Below are 16,833 nucleotides of genomic sequence, written 5' to 3'. Positions count from 1 at the left end.
CAGTGCCACTTAACTGATACTCCTTTGCAGTAGCACTGTTTAAGAGTTGGTGCCATTCTCAAAGCTTCGAGTCCACCATCAGGCTATCCCCAGCAGTCTTTAGTAAGGTGCTGTGGGTCCATCCTGAATTGGATCTGTTGAGTTATCTATTTGTGTATTTAGTTACTATTATCTCTCAGTGAACTATTGAACAATGAGGCATGAGTGTTTTTAGTAACTTTCTTTAGAGATACACTATGTCCTCATAAAAATTAGCAAACCTTTTTTTTTTTTCCTCTTCATGTAAAAGAAAGTATTTTCTATGAAGACAGGTGTTCATAAGGTCTCCGAATCTGGCTCCTTCTTGATGCTAATGCCCAGATTTTGTGTGGCTGTTAAAACAGCAGAATGAAATAGGTTCTTCATGGAGCTATTTTTAGTGACTTTAAGTAAAACTACTGATACAAAAAAGCAAGGATCTCTTAAATAGCACTTTAAAGTTTGTGTACATTTTCCTTCATTTATCTTTCTCCGTTGTGTCTTCTTTGATACTAAATTTTTGGCAAATGTAATAAAATATTGTTTTAATCACAAACTAAAATAAAAACCAAATAAAGAGAAATTATAAGTGCAATTTCTAAGAGGTTTTTTATTGTACAGCAAGTGGTTATCGCTGTGCCACTCCCGTACTCCACAAGGTTATAACTTGCCTTCTTCTGTATTGGACGCTCTTCTGGGGAATTCATAATCGTTACTGTCAGTTTTGATGAGGCTTGCTTCTTTGCACTTAATTGTATTGGCTTGTAGAGCTTTGCAGATACTTTGTGTTTCATTTAGAACATTCTCTCTTGCTTCTCTATTGAATTATAGAAATCCTAATGCTGATCTCCAGGATCATTTTTAATCCTTTCTGTAAACTGATTTGGCAGGATAATTTTGAGTAGTAGTATTTACATTAGAACTTGTTGATCATTTTTGGTAGTCTAAATGACATTTACAAGTTGCCCTATCACATTTGATTTCTCAACAAATTTTGTTGGATAAAAGGCAGGTGAGATGGCTCAACAGATAAAGGCATTTGCTGCCAAACCCAGTAGTCTGTGTTAGTCCTTCGTGGTGGAATGAGAGAACCAACTCTGTGGGCTCTCTTCTGACTTCCACATGCATACTGTGTACATATGTGTTCATCACATACACAAAAGAAGTAATTTTTTAAAATAAGTGTTTATGGGTTAATATCTAAGTCTTATTTATATTAAGTTTCTGGTGTTGCAGGTACTTGTATGTAGTAGATATGAGTACATGAAAAGTGTATAAAACTATTTCATAAACAGTAACTGTTGTTAATAACTTTTACTTTTGTAGAAGAATACCTTCAATTGACTTTTGATAAGTCAGTTTTTCAAATTTCTACAATCTTGCATCCAAGCACCTACTTGAATAAAGTCCTACTGGGCAGTGAACAGGGAAGCCTGCAGTTATGGAATGTAAAATCCAAGTAAGCACTTAATTTTAAATGCTTTTACTTCCCACTTTATCTGTACCTGCTGCTGCTTCAAGGATTGTGAAGTCTCACTGTTCATTTTGTTTCCCTTATATGACCTTTGAAATATTGCCCCTGACAGCATGTGTGAAAGCTGGCACATTGTCCTGGTCATGATGAGTGGCATCATAAATGCCTATTGAACAGTGTGAAGAATCCGTTTATAGTGAAGGTTTCCATAAAGTAATTGGGCAGCGACTAGTAGAAATACTTTTTAAACAGAAATTACTGGAATCACCACCAGTTTAATGGTTATCAACTATTAGTAGAGATGGAAGACTGCCTAAATGATTTTAAATATATGTTTACCTGTTATTTGACCACTTATCCAAAGAGAAGGGAAGGCAGCTCAACCTTCATGTAGTCTTTTAAAAAGCAAACAAGGGCTGGAGAGATGGCTCAACAGTTAAGAGCATTTTCTGCTCTTGCAGAGGACCTGGGTTTGGTTCCCAGCACCCACATCAGGTGGCTCACAAGTGCCTATAACTACAGTTCCAGGGGATGTGGCGCCCTCTTGCTCAGGTACCAAGCGTGCATGTGGTGCGCATAAATACATGGGACACTCACATGTACACATAAAATATTTGAGTCCTCCCCAGTTGTCCTTTCTGAAGAAAGGTTTGGTGTTAACCCTAGTTCATAGTTTTCAAGCAGTATTCAATTAAACTTAGCACTGTTGACTGCCTGCCCTGTGATAGGTTCAGGGTTATTGACAAAGATCTGTTTCTATCTCTCAATTATTTTCTTTTGCATTATTTGTTATACTTTTAAGTATCCATTGCATAATTATTGAGTAATCTAAACAATGCCCATTTGTACAATTGAATGTATGATTTGATATTTTGGTGATTGTTTTGTTTTCCAATATCTTTGATTCATGACCTTATTTTATTAATTGTTTGAGTCTGAAACCCAAGGCAGCATCAGAATTGTCTTATATAATTCATGTAATATATAAATGCTGCTCCCATCAGTAATGTTTTTAGAAACAATTTGTAATAAAAAATGAAATCTACCTTTTATTTTTGGTATTATACTCTAAAGTGGCTTTTGCTTATAGTGTTATTTTTCTTAAGAACCAGCAGTTACAGCTTGGGGTCTAAAATCCATCTGGGCTCCATTGCTTACTAGCTGTGTTAGCTTAAACTTCTGTTTTGTTTTCTGGAGAATGGTGACTACTGATAGCATTTACTTTATGTGATTACATTTTAATACTAAGTAAATTAATATATGTTCTGAGAATTATGCGTACTGAAGCAAGAATTTAATAACCAGCACCTGGGTGCTAGAAAGATGGCCCAGGGGTTAAGAGCATTGGCTGCTTTTCCAGAGGACCTGGGTTTGATTCCCAGCACCCACATGGCAGCACACAACAGTCTGTAACTCCAGTTTCAGAGGAATCCAATGCCCTCTTCTGGTACACAGGTATACCATGCAGGCAAAATACCCATATACATAAACGAAAAATAAGCAGCTACTTAAAAAAAGAATATATTACCCCATGATTAAAAATAAAAATAATAAACAGAACCTGTTATTTATCGTGAATACATAGTTGATTTTGGTTTTGTTTTTGTTTTTTAACATTTTTATCTCTTTCTTGTAGTAAACTTCTGTATACATTTCCAGGGTGGAAGGCTGGAGTGACAGCTCTTCAGCAGGTTAGTATATATGTATATATTTTTTTAATTTAAGAAGAAACAAGGCTAGTAGAAGACAATCTTACTTTCCTAGAGTAACCCTGTTTTACATTTAAATAAAAATTAGTACTTCGCTTTTTCTTTAAACTGTTACCCTGAAGAAGTAGTGTGCTAGAAACTTAATTGAAAATAAGAAATGTCTTTGCTATAAAGGTTAGGGTAATCTTATGTGCTTGGAATTTCCTAGTGATTTCATTCATGAGCTTGTCCTATGCTTTATATGGAGCAGAAATGAGATAGCTGTGTGTGATAGAAGGGATTCTATGGATCATACAGAGAAATTCCTCAGGATACAGGATTTTGCTGTTTGAATTTTTGGAGACCCAAATTCTGATGTTTATTAGACGGTGGGATCTTCCATAAACAACTGCTGTTGTTTTCACGTGTAGGCAGCCAAGCGTGTGCATGGCTGTACATCTGCAGAATATCTGCTTCATCTGCTGGTGCAGCAGCTCAGTTTATTTGCATTCCGCCATTGCCCTGAAGACTCCAGTAAGTTTCTGGAGGGCAAGGACCCTGTTTATTTTGTTAGCTTTACCTTCTAAAATCTAGGGTGTAATAGGCACTTAACAGCCTGTTAATGAAATGTGTAGCCTGACTCGTTGCATGATACTGGATAGTCATGTTTGTTAAATCATAAGGGCAGCCTTCTCTTCTTAGACCATTCTCTTTTAGACCATTTTAAAGGCTATTGTATTATTGACTATCAATATTGGAATAGACTAATTATAAAATGTTAACATGTTTTCTAGATTTTTCCTGTTTTTTTTGTTGTTGGTTTTATAACGTTGGTCGCTTATGTTTTCATGTTTATGGTAAGCCTTTCCATGTTTTTAAGATTTGATCTTTCCCAGTTCTAGTCAGAAATTGTAGTGAATTCACATACAGTCAGTTCTCTTTTCTGTTTAACTGTTTTCTTAACCAAGTCAGCATAAGAGTTGGGAAGAGACTGACTAGCAAAATTGAAGCTGGGAAGTAATTTGTAAAACACATTGTTAAATACTTGAATGTTAATAACTGGTAATGCCAGAATAGTTATATTAATGGGTATTTTTTTCTTTTTCCTTTTAGAAGGTATTTTATTTCTTTTGATAGCACATAATAGTGTACATCATCAAGAAGTTTAAGAAAATAAAAGGCTGAGTCAATTTAATTTTCAGGCACCGGCTGTGGATGTTGTTGCCATTGGTCTCATGTCTGGTCAGGTTGTCATTCACAACATTAAGTTTGATGAAACATTAATGAAGTTCCATCAGGACTGGGGACCCATTACTTCCATTTCATTTCGCACAGGTAACTTTTAACTTACTTAACTTGCTTAATCATAAGAGTTAAGAATACTTTAATCACTAAAATTAAGGGTATTTTTTTACACATATTTTCTTGTTTAAACTAATAGAAATTAATACTAAAGTGCAAGAAGACTTAGAAATGTGCAGTGTCTTGGGGAGATGTTTTTGTTAATGTTTTCACTTTATTAACAGATGGTCATCCAATAATGGCAGCTGGAAGCCCATGTGGCCATATCGGACTGTGGGATCTGGAAGACAAAAAATTAATCAATCAAATGAGAAATGCACACTCCACAGCAATAGCTGGGCTGACGTTTCTCCATAGAGAGCCGCTGCTTGTTACAAATGGCGCTGACAATGCTCTTAGGGTACTATGATTCTTGTCCTCTCTGAAGCACCGGGGTTCTTATAGTTTCTTTTAATGTATCAGCTTTGGACTTTGGGCTGGAGGAGTGTGGGATAAGGGTAAAGCATAGCAGGTTACATGACTGCAGCGAATGGGGAAGAGTTACAGCTTATTTTTCCTGAAACTGCCGTTGGGACAGTGGTATTGCAAACACTGCCCAGTGTTGGTTAATGTGTCCAGAAGGTGACTTTACTGCCTGCAGATGGCATGGTTGAAGCAGCTTACTGTTGTATTTCTTTGTAGATATGGATATTTGATGGCCCTACAGGCGAGGGACGGCTATTGAGATTCAGAATGGGACATAGTGCTTCTCTTACCAAGATCAGATATTATGGACAAAATGGACAGCAAATTTTAAGTGCAAGTGAGTTTCTGCTTTCTAGCGTTCATTTTGATTAAACATTAAGAGCTAAAAACTCACTATTCAGTGGTTTGGAATTTACAAACTTTTTTTTTTTAATGGCTCTTTGAAGTGTTACAAACTGTAGCCTTTCGTAGAATCTAGCTTTCCAACATCTGGGATTGGCATTGTTTATCCTGTAGTTGGGGGTATGAACATGGGAGAGCGAGGCCTAAAAATGAGGTCAACTACTGTCTCAGGCAACAGCCAACTTCATTCAGAGCATTAGGCAACTTATACTCTGAAGGTGAAATAGAATCACATGAGTAAGGTATTTAATCACAAGGACAAGACAGATGTATCAAAACTTGTCTTTCCATAGAAACATGTGAATAACAACAGTCGACATAAACTCACTCCTGTCTGCTACACATGGGAGGAACGTGAAAACAGCCCTAGAAAATTCTGTATTTTGAAAAAAACTGAGGTCGTAAGACTCTCGTCTTGTTTTCTTTGAGTTTTCTCAGAAGCACTCAGAATTCTCACACCACTCTTTTCTGACAGTCATTTTCTGCAGTTTTGAAAAAAAATCTGACTGGGGGTTTTCTGTTCATATCAATAGGTCAAGATGGAACTCTGCAGTCATTTTCTACAGTCCATGAAAAATTCAATAAGAGTTTGGGGCATGGTAAGTCCTGTGCAAGATAGAAAACAAGATGCTGGTCACGAAAAAAAAAATAGAAAAGAAAAGAAACATTCTGTGAGGGACTTGAGGGAAGTTAACATTAATTCATGTTTCCTCTTGGAGAATGTTTTGAAACTTGTATGGAGGAGATGTTATTTAAACAACTGCCCATGTGCTCACGTTCCCATCTCTAAAGTAATTCCTTCTGAGTAAGAGGAGAGAGGTGGTCGCTTCACAGCTCTTCTCACCTAAGAGGTGGTGACTTTCAGAGGTAGTTGTGATTCTCACGCTGCTGCCACACTTACAGTGTTACTCAGTGACACTTTACAAGTTTTGTTTTGTTTTTGCTAATATGCATGCACATTTTTAAATTATATTTTTATCTGATTGCTGCTACAGTGTTAGATACTAAACTGGGTTTTCTCTCTGTGGTTCTGTACCATCTCAGTGAAACTAAGACTGGCACTATTTTGTTCTTATTCATTCGACTATGACAGTAGTATCTTTGAAAAGTAATAGTGTTTTATCTTTTCTGTTATGTCATATAATATATTTTCATGACCTCAGAAATTATTTAATAGAATTGGTAATATCATCTTTGCTTTGCCTCTTAATTGGGACTATCTTGTTCTATATATTTACTGTAACAGTGAAACCCTTTTCTTAACATACTTTTTCATTATGAAACTTTCCTATTATCCCTTTCATCCAACCCCAGGTTTAATAAATAAAAAGATCGTTAAACGTAAAGGACTTCAGAACACCATGTCAGTAAGGCTTCCACCTATTACACAGTTTGCTGCTGGTGAGTAACTTGACACTTTTGTTTAGTCTTTTTGTCTTCTATTTTAATAAAATTTTCTGTATATAAAATATTCAGAAGGTGACCTCACCTGCGTGCTGATCTTGTGTGAACACTGTAAAAGTTACTCTAGAGGAAGTTGTTTTGTGTTAATCTCCTTTTCCTGTAACAGCCATTAGTAACATTTGGTTTTATAGTCCTGTCTTAGTTAGGGTAGTCCCTTTCTTAGCTAGGGTTTCATTGCTGTGAAGAGAGACCATGATCAAGGCAACTCTTATAAAGCAAAACATTTAATTGGGGCTGGCTTACAGTTTCAGAGGCTTAGTCCATTATCATCATGGCAGGGAGCATAGCCGCTTACAGGCAGACGTACTAGGGAAGGAGCTGGGAGTTGTGTATCTTGATCCCCAAGGTAGCAGGAGACTGTGTCATACTGAGCATAGTCTAAGCATATATTAGACCTCAAAGCCTCTATGTAACATACTTCTACTAGTAAGGCCACACCTCCTAATAATGCCACTCCCTATGGCCAAGCATCAAACACATGAGTCTGGGACCATACCTGTTCAAAGGAACACATTGCACTGTCTGGTCCCCATCGACATATAGCCATAACATTATACAAAATGCATGTCTCCATAGTTTTATTAGTCTTAACAGTGTTTAAAAGTTTAAAGTCTCTTCTGAGATTTGTGCATTGTTTTAATTGTAATCCCCTATAAAAGTAAAAACAAAACAACAAAAACAAAAAACCAGATCACGTACTTCCAATATGCAATGACACATGATATATGTTACAGTTCCAAAACATAGGGACAGGAGCATAATGAGGAAATACTAGACCAAAGCAAGACTGAAAACAAGCTGGGCAAACTCTAATCTCTGCATTTCCATGTCTGATGTCAAAACATTCTATAAAAGTAACTTTTATTCGCTCTTTTTTTCTTGTTGTTGTTGTCTGGTTGGCTTGCTGCCTTCATCTGCTAATGGAGGCCTAGTCCTTGAAGCTTCTAGACTCTACAATCTAACCAAGGCCCAGAATGTTTTCAGCCTCTGAGACTTCCTGCTTAATAAGCTCACCTTTTCTTGTTCTTTCTGAGCTCTGGGCTGCCTGGTTCAATTCAAACTCCTCTTCCAGCTAACTTACTCAGTCTGGCTTTTTTCTTGGCCTCTGAATTGTTCTTCTTGGCCTCAAACTAACTCCAACAATCTGCTCTAATCTTCTGGCTCCTTCTTAGTCTCTGACATTCTGTCTTTATCTGTGTCTATCTTGTTCTTTCTTCAACCTGTCTCTGTATATCTGTCCTGGTAAAACTGCCTCCTCTGTATTGCCCATTAAGTAGCTTTCCTTTGCTTGCTCTTCTCATGAGAGTTGGGCATATCCTATTCTGTCAAATCTTTTTCTGATTCATCACTGTTTCTGTCACTCAGTTAAACGTCACTTTCGAACATAGGTGCTTCCTTCTACAAACTAACTTTACCTTCATTGTTTGGGATTAAAGGCATCACTATGCCTAAGCTTTTCTCTACCTGATACTTGCTCTATACTAGCCTGGCCTTGAACTCAGATCTGCTTGCCTCTGTCTGCTGTATTAAAGGCATGTTTATTATCCAGCCAGATTACACAGACCTAGAAAGTCTTTGGAGATGATATCTTGCTAGGATAGCCATATTCTGAATTAACATTCCTCTACAACATTCTTCACATCTCCTTTCAGCTTTGTTGCCTACAACACACTTCTTTCTCTTTTGCTGGTTCCACTCCCTGGTAGCAGCTCTCCTTGGCAGGTATCCCAGGGCTCTGGCATCTTTAACCCCTTGATGTATCCAAGGCATTCCAGGCTTCACCTTTACAGCTTCACACAAAGGCATCTCTGGGCTTCCATGCAGGGACAGCCCTGCCACATGCCTGGTCTCAGCGGCTTTCCAGTTGAGGAGGGAGATTCCATAACCCTATTTCTATCCTCGACTCTAAAGCCAGAACCACATGGCTGAAGCTGCCAAGTTCTGCTGCTTGCTGGGGCTGGAACATACCCTTCTCTTTCAGTTACATCTTCACCATCATTCTGGTTTCCTTCATTGCCTAAAGTTGATTGACCTGAATCTTGATCTGTAGACCAGGCTGACCTTGAACTCAGAGATGTGCATCCCTCTGTCTCCTGAGTGCTGGAATCAAAGGTGTGTTCCACCAGCAGTGGACCTGAAATGTTAATTCCTTTAGACAAGATGGAAACTTAGCTGGGTGAGATCTTGCCCTGAGGCCACCATTCCCTTTATTCCATTTTGTAATCTGTTTATCTCCTTGAACATAGGACTTAGCTCCATTCCACTTTTTGGTGACCTTTTTTCCTTTTCAGTCTGTACATTTTTAAGTTTTTCCTTGCTGAGCTTGCTCCCTTTCATCAAAATGCTCTTCATATGAGTGAACTTTAGGAACCACACAACAGAGTCGATACTAATCCTTTTTGAGATTTCTTTGCTAATGCAATTAATCTAAATAAATATCTTCACTTTAGCCTCAGATAGAATCTTCAAATGAGGGCACAAAGCAGTCACATTCTTCACCAAAAACATCACAAGAATGATCTCTAGGCAACATATTAAGATTCTTCTTCTCTGGAACCTCTTGAGCCAGGCCCCCACAGCTCAAATCTCCCTCAGCACCACTTCCCTCTATGCTTCTACAATTATGACCCATTAAGCAGTTCTTAGAGTGTTGCACTACTTTTCTAATCCAAACTTCCAAAGTCCATATTCCTCCAAACAAAAGCATGGTCAGGCCTATCATGGCAATACCCCAGTCTCTGTCATCAGCTTCTGTCTTAATTAGGGTTTCTGTTGTTGCAGTAAAACACCATGACCAGAAAGCAAGTTGGGGAGGAAAGGATTTATTCAGCTTACACTATAAGATCATATTCCATCATTGGAGAAAGTCAGGACAGAACTCAAGCAGGTCTGGAACCTGGAGGCAGAGACCATGGAGGGGTGCTGCTTGCTGGCTGGTTTGTTCAGCCAGCTTTCTTACAGAACTTAGGACACTAGCTCTGGGATGACACCACCCACTGTGGGCTGGGCCTCCTGCATTTATCACTAATTGAGAAGAAATGCCTTACAGCTCGATCTCTGTTTTACTACCACTCTCAGTGAGCTCTTTTATTCTAAAATCTCAGTAAATTTTTCTTAAGTCCCCTTAGAAAACACTGTTATGCCATCATCCTCTATTATTATTATGAATTTTTCACCAGAATCTATAGTGAGATGTATTAGCTTCATTTAGCATATGTCAAACAATATAATATAATATGGTTTTTATTTGTTCATAATCCATTATTGGGAAGTTGATTTTTATTAAGATAACTAACTGCTTGCTTTACTACTGTGTCTTGACACCATATGTGCATGTGGGCTGTTAGATGCCTAGCTGAGAGGGGAACGAATGGGAGGGTACGCGTTCTGATTCATGATTTTGCTGTGTTTAAGAGGAAGCTCGGCAGAGTGACTGGGATGGTATCATTGCTTGCCATCAAGGGAAGCTGTCTTGCTCAACGTGGAATTATCAGAGATCTACGATAGGTGCTTATTTTCTCAAGCCCAAAGGACTAAAGATGAATGAGATCACTGCAACAGTAAGTGACCTTGTTGATTATGGCATTTTTCCTTAAAAAACAAAACAAAAAAAAAAACAAAAAACCACCCTTAGATATTGTTTCACATTTACTAATACTACTAATGGAAAAACAAACAAACAAACAAAAAAACAAGGTTTAATGTTGTGGAGATTTTTATTAAGTGAAATGCTGTCTCCCTATGTTGTTGATTTGTATTTCCTGTCGGACTTGTGGCATCCAGCATCTTTTCATGTGGTCTTGGCTATTTGTGTCTATTCGTAACAATAACTGCCTGGTCTTCTGTTAGCTTTTCTTAAGGTCTGAGGACAGGAAGTATGATTCCTCCAAGTCTGTTCTTGTCTGAAGACTGGTTGGGCTCTTTTTCTCCTATGAATTTTACAGAAATGATAATTGGGATTTTGTATTTAAAATGTTTGCTATTATAAGTGGAATTGCTTTTAAATTTTACTGATTACTAATATATCAAGATATAAATTACATTTGCATATCCATCTTGCAACCTGGATGAACTGTTCATCCTAATGAGCTATAGTGGAATCTCTGCTTTTAAACATGCTTATTATAGTATAATGTAGCATTTCACCCTATTTTGTACAAACTGCTTTACATGTATGTGTGCATACAGTATTTTCTTGTATGAAAGGCAGATCTTAAGCTTTTTTTATGGATTTTCAAGCCTCAGAAATGTTAAGCTTGTTTAGGAAGTTTACCTATAATAATTTTGAATAACAGTTCTCATACAAGTAGTAAAGATAATTACAGCTAATATTTATGAACATTTTCTTTATTCGTTTTTGTTTTTGTTGTTTTCTCTTTTTTTATTTTTTTATTTTATTTTATTTTATTTTTTTTGGTTTTTTTGAGACAGGGTTGTATAGCCCTGGATGTCCTAGAACTTGCTCTATAGACCAGGCTGGCCTCATACTCAGAGATTTCGTGCCTCTGCCCCTTGCTTGGATTAAAGGCATGTTCCACCACCCTGGGCCACCTAGGATAATTTCTTCACACTTATTTAAATTGGGAATAGAATTATATATGGTAATATAATACATTATATTTAATAAAATTAATAAATCAAGATGAGATATAAATTGAAAATACTTTGGAAAACATGTATGATAAAAGCAGTAATTAAATTCTGTGTGATTTTAAACTTAATCCCCCCATCCTTGTCGACTATAGGCAGTAGATATAACTTCCTGTGGAAACTTTGCAGTAATTGGCCTGTCCTCAGGAAATGTAGATGTGTATAACATGCAATCTGGGATACACCGAGGAAGTTTTGGAGATGATAAAGGTATTGAATTCTTTTCCTTTTTAAAAAATAAGGTTTAGAGGGTTTCTACAAGTCCATCTGTTATGTATGGTATAAAGACCATATTGAAATATTCAAAGGGGAAAGGTCATGAAGACATTAGGGGAAAGTAGGTACAAATTATTATTTTTTTCTTTGCTTTAGACAAAATTTTAACTATTTTACTAAATTATCTTTCATGGCATCAACTGTTTTTGCCTGAATAGTCTAATAACTAGAGTTTTCTCCCTACTTTGTAAATCAGCTTAATTTCAAGATTTTAGGCTTCATCAATAGTGGGACATCAGCTGTTCAGATAAAGGGGTCACTCTTGATTTATTGCATGAACAGATCCTGCCAGTTTGATCTCTCTTTCCGTGTGTTACCAGCCCACACAGGCTCTGTCAGAGGTGTCGCGGTGGATGGGCTAAACCAGCTGGCAGTTACAGCGGGCAGTGAACGATTACTCAAATTCTGGAACTTTAAGAGCAAGGCTTTAATCCATTCTTTGAGCCTTGATTCATCTCCAAACATGATGCTGCTGCATAGGGACAGGTAAGCTTTTTCTTGTAATAACAGAGATCTCCATTTCGATGTTTTTCGTTGGATTTCCTAAGTAAAGCAGATTACCAAGTAAAGAGTAAATAACTGCATTTAGTTTAATTTCCTCAAAAGATATATTTGTCTAACAAAATTTAGGTTAAGATTATTTTTCTTTGTTTATTAAAACTTGTGCATTTGTCTTCCCAGTGGCATTCTGGGGCTTGCCTTGGATGACTTCAGTATTACTGTCCTGGACATAGAAACTAGGAAGATTGTCAGAGAGTTTTCTGGACACCAAGGCCAAATAAATGACATGGTAAAACCTAACAGCTTTTATAATAATCTTACTCATCTTCTATTTAGGATAAAGATGTTTAAGTAATTGAATCTGTTTTAATATCCTTATTCTTATCGTAAAAAGTTTTTCAGAAAAAAATGATAATTTGCAGGCTAATTTTCAAAGAGATTTTAAGAAAAATTTGGGAGATGGTTTATTACTTTTCAAGGATTAATACTATCAGATTGAAGTATGAATGCTAGACTTTTTGTATTTAAATAATATCAAATAATTTATTTTGTAGCGTGAATGTTCCATTAAGTGTGAATATATAATTTTTCATTTGATTTTAAATTAAGCTGAGAGAATTTATTTCCTTTTCTATTTGTAATGAATTCATAGTAGTCTGAAACAGCTGATATGCTCTGATGTAGTATTACTGTAAAATTTATATACCTAAACTCTGACAGGATTCAATAAAAATATGAAGTTTGCACTGTGTTTTTCAATGGATTGTGTGATACTGTTACAGTGTAAGCTGGTTTTAAAGTATTATTTTATTTAAATAAACCTAAAAATTGTTAACTGACGACTGTATTGAGTATATGGTATCATTTAGTAGTAATTGCAGATCCACTGTTTATTCAGAAAGAGGAAAAAACAAACAAACAAGAAAATGGTAACTACTACATGATAAAGTTTGTAGTTAACAGCCATGTCCCTTATCAGAGGTAAATGCATAAGTCAGAATTGGCACAATCCCTCACCCTTTCCTTTAGCAGTAGGAGAAACTGGTCAGGGAATTATATTGTACAACATGGAGATGGGCAGAATTAGCTTTCAATGGATTTTGTTTTGCCAGTAACTGGAGGAACTAGGAGTGGGAGTGGGATGTTATGATGAAGTAGCATTTAAAAAAAATATCTGTCATTGTCAGCTTGCTCTTCCTATTTTTGCCTTTTGTAACTTTTACTTTTCCACTGGTATCTAGTTTCTCCTGCGCAGAGGTGTTTACACACGATATAACAGGCCTATCCCTGAGAACCAGTTTTCCCATCCTATACCGTCTGCACCACCCTCCCTAAATTGAGCTGTTCTGTACCCTGAAGTTTGAATTGTAGTAATCTTGCTGCAGCCTGTGAAGAAGGTAGCACTGAATTTACTGCGGTAACATCTGCTAATAAGAAAGAATCCGTGTGGTATAGCTACCATCACCTTACAGTTTTCCCTTTGGCCCTTTCCCCTGGTAAGCTAAGGCTGTCAGCACTACACAGAAGAGGAGCCCCTGTCCATCCTTTATGGTTAGAAACAGACAAAGTAGAACCAGGGATCCATTACCTCAATGTGTTTGAAAATGTTTTTGATCACTGTTGCTTTAAACTATTTTGGAAATAAAACTTTCATTAAAGGAGAAAAGGTGATTTTTAAATAAAGCTACAAGTAAAATTAGGATTTCTTTATTGACATATTTAACAGAATTTTTATTCTTTTTCTTCAGAATCAGTGATTTAGATAACATTCTTAGAGTGTCAGTGTAGTAAATAAGTTGTCTGAGAAACAACATTGGTTCATTTATATGTAAGTTACAGCTGAAATTAGACTGCAGAATATCTTTAACCACATAGTCTCAGAATATTTGAATTTTTAAAAATTTACTTTTAATAATGATGTGTAGTCACAGCTTATTAATTCTTTTGGTAAATACATATTGCTGTAAAAATTGGCATATTGTTCTTAATTTTGTTAACTTGTAATTTACTTTAAAACCTAGTACTTATGTAAGTCCCAGAGATGTGATGTCTAGGAAATAATTTTTATTTATATTAAAGCCTGAAATTTTCATAGTCACATTTATCATTTTATGAAGCTTAAAATCTTTTCAAATTTTATATGCTTTAGGTGTTTATGTATATAAATGTATCCATATATACTAGTATGTATATATGGATACATTACATATTACATATTTTTTGTTTTGTTTTAAAGACGTTCAGTCCTGATGGCCGTTGGTTGATAAGTGCTTCGATGGATTGTTCAATTAGGACTTGGGACCTTCCATCCGGGTGGTGAGTTCATTTTCAAGTCCCACAGTCATTTTCTGAACATGAGACTTTCTCCTGTTGTTTATGGCTATGTAGTTGGCACTGTTTTGTTTGTGTAGTGTTTTTGATTTCTTAAGTATCCAGCACTAGCATGACAAAAAATAGCAAGGAAAATGCAAATCTCTCTTACTCATTCCTACAAAATAGAGATCCAGAAATGATCAATCTGAAGAAATCCCGTGTGGTCTTGGTGCTCTAAGTAGAGCCTCAAATTTAAACTTGAGGATTTTTGCTACAGTGCATACTGAATTTAACTAGAAAATAAAAAGCTAGAGCTTTCCTCAGTTTTGTTTTTCTCCCTTCTCTCAATAATATGGCAGTGTCAGAAATCTGTTGCATGAGTGAAACTCACTGCTAATCCAGCACATTCTCAGGAACTAGTTAACTTCAAATGTAGCAGCGGTGTGACCTTTAAAAAGGAAAAACCCGAATTTCTCATTTCCCTGTAACTTTGCTATAGGCAGAAAGCACACCCACCTTCCAGCACATGCATCTGATCTAGAGTAGGCACAGCTGAAGAACCTCAGTGAGTCCAGCCCTCATCACTAGGGACTTTTGTCCACAGGTGTGTCACTTTTTCACTTAATACAGAGTGAAGTAAAATGTAGTTAGTGTACTTTCAGCTTCAAATTTGAAAACAGAAGTTTAAAGACACTTAGAAATATTGACAATTTATTACCTCCTGGGCTCTTGTAGTTCTCTAAAAACCAGTGTTATAGAATTGGAATTAAATAAGAATGGTGACTTTTTTAGTAGCAAGTTCATCTTTGGGATGGAAAACTAGGATGTGAAAGTAACATTTAAAGCCTTGAAGTTTTGTTTCAGCATTGGCCTTTTGCTGAACTTATTATTTTAGTAACTAGTTGAGTAGATTTAAATCTGATATGTTTTCAAATTTTTTAAGTATTTTTTAGATGAACACTATTTAAGGTTAATGCAGAAGCAAGAAAAATTGAGACATGAGTTGTTACAAGAAAGGGAAATCATCGGTTGGACAATAGTGTATTTCTATTAAGGACTTAAATTTGGAGTGGAACAAATAACTTGAAAATCAGTATCAAACAACTAATGTGTTTGATGTCCACTAAACTAGCATTTACACTGTTATTGGGTTCTTCTCATACTTCTACATTTTTAGTATCCTAATAAACATGGTACTGATGTTAGTATTAGTTCTGTTGGACAAGTTAGGAAAACGAGGCTGAGCAAACAATGAGCACAGGAGAGAGATCCTTCCTGTCAGCTTTGCCCATTTGGCGCTGTGCTGTCTGAGGATGGCACCAATGTCCTGGTGTAGACAACAGAGAAGTATTTCTGTCGTATCTTTGACCCTTAGGGAACTGTTGCGTTATTTGTATTCCTGGCTTTTATAAACATACAATGATAGCTGACCTTTAGAGTTTCCTTGTTCTCCCTTCAGTAAGCATTTTCATCATTTATACAGCATGTTAAGTGTTTTAAGAATGAATATCCTCAGGCTGGAGGTACAGTTCAGCAGTTAATAGCACTTACTGTTCTTCTAGAGGACCTAGTTCCAGCCCCCAAGAGTGATTTACGATTGTCTGAACTCCAGTTTCAAGGGATCCAGCACTGTCTTCCGGCCTCAGCAGGCAAAATGCTTGAACACATAAAGTATCCTCAATTACAAATGAGCTGGGTGGTGGCGCACACCTTTAATCCCAGTGCTTGGGAGGCAGAGGTGGGCCTCAGATCTCCGAGTTCAAGGTAACCTGGTCTACATAGTTCTAGGAAGCCAAGGCTACACAGAGAAACCTTGTCTTGAAAAACCAAAGAAAGTGTACTTACTATGTAACCTAAAAAGTGAGGGGATGTAGGAGTAAACATTTGAATATCGTTCCATCCAGATGTATCCATCTGGAATTGATCCCCTTTAAAGCACATTTCAGCCTTACTGATCACAAATGTAAGTAGAATTCATAATCCCTCAAGTTACTCAGTCAGCTAATGCAGGCTACTTTGTTTTATTGTGGTTTCTGATCTACTGGAAATTCAGGCTGAACTTTGTAGGGAATGAGAAATACATAAAATTAAATGGTTTATCTAGCAGAAGTTTGCATTTTATTTTATCAGTCCTTCCTCAGCTTTATAGTTTGGAACTTTTAACCTGGGAAACATTGGAACAGACAGCACTTAACATTTCAGGCAGAACCACCCATTTGTTTTCTAGTGAAGATTCCTGTGCATCATGATCCCATTACCTCTGCAATAAACATACTAACA

General features: G+C 36.6%; 1 protein-coding gene across 1 annotated transcript in view; it reads left to right on the top strand.

Annotated features, from left to right (window-relative positions):
• The window catches only part of Wdr36 (WD repeat domain 36), a 31,064-nt gene that overhangs the window by 5,448 nt on the left and 8,783 nt on the right, over positions 1 to 16,833 (top strand). The window contains exons 5-16 of the mRNA XM_021663158.2: positions 1,345 to 1,477; positions 3,129 to 3,183; positions 4,383 to 4,515; positions 4,707 to 4,882; positions 5,164 to 5,284; positions 5,883 to 5,948; positions 6,664 to 6,750; positions 10,228 to 10,373; positions 11,559 to 11,673; positions 12,060 to 12,225; positions 12,421 to 12,529; positions 14,477 to 14,556. Coding sequence (XP_021518833.2) covers positions 1,345 to 1,477; positions 3,129 to 3,183; positions 4,383 to 4,515; positions 4,707 to 4,882; positions 5,164 to 5,284; positions 5,883 to 5,948; positions 6,664 to 6,750; positions 10,228 to 10,373; positions 11,559 to 11,673; positions 12,060 to 12,225; positions 12,421 to 12,529; positions 14,477 to 14,556 — 1,387 coding nt within the window. The remainder of the gene's footprint in view (positions 1 to 1,344; positions 1,478 to 3,128; positions 3,184 to 4,382; positions 4,516 to 4,706; positions 4,883 to 5,163; positions 5,285 to 5,882; positions 5,949 to 6,663; positions 6,751 to 10,227; positions 10,374 to 11,558; positions 11,674 to 12,059; positions 12,226 to 12,420; positions 12,530 to 14,476; positions 14,557 to 16,833) is intronic.

This window comes from Meriones unguiculatus, chromosome 2 (genome assembly GCF_030254825.1).
Source record: "Meriones unguiculatus strain TT.TT164.6M chromosome 2, Bangor_MerUng_6.1, whole genome shotgun sequence".
In the NCBI taxonomy this organism is placed as follows: Eukaryota; Metazoa; Chordata; class Mammalia; order Rodentia; family Muridae; genus Meriones; species Meriones unguiculatus.
The sequence above is the reverse complement of the archived record's forward strand: the minus strand, read 5'-3'. Positions and strand labels throughout refer to the sequence as shown.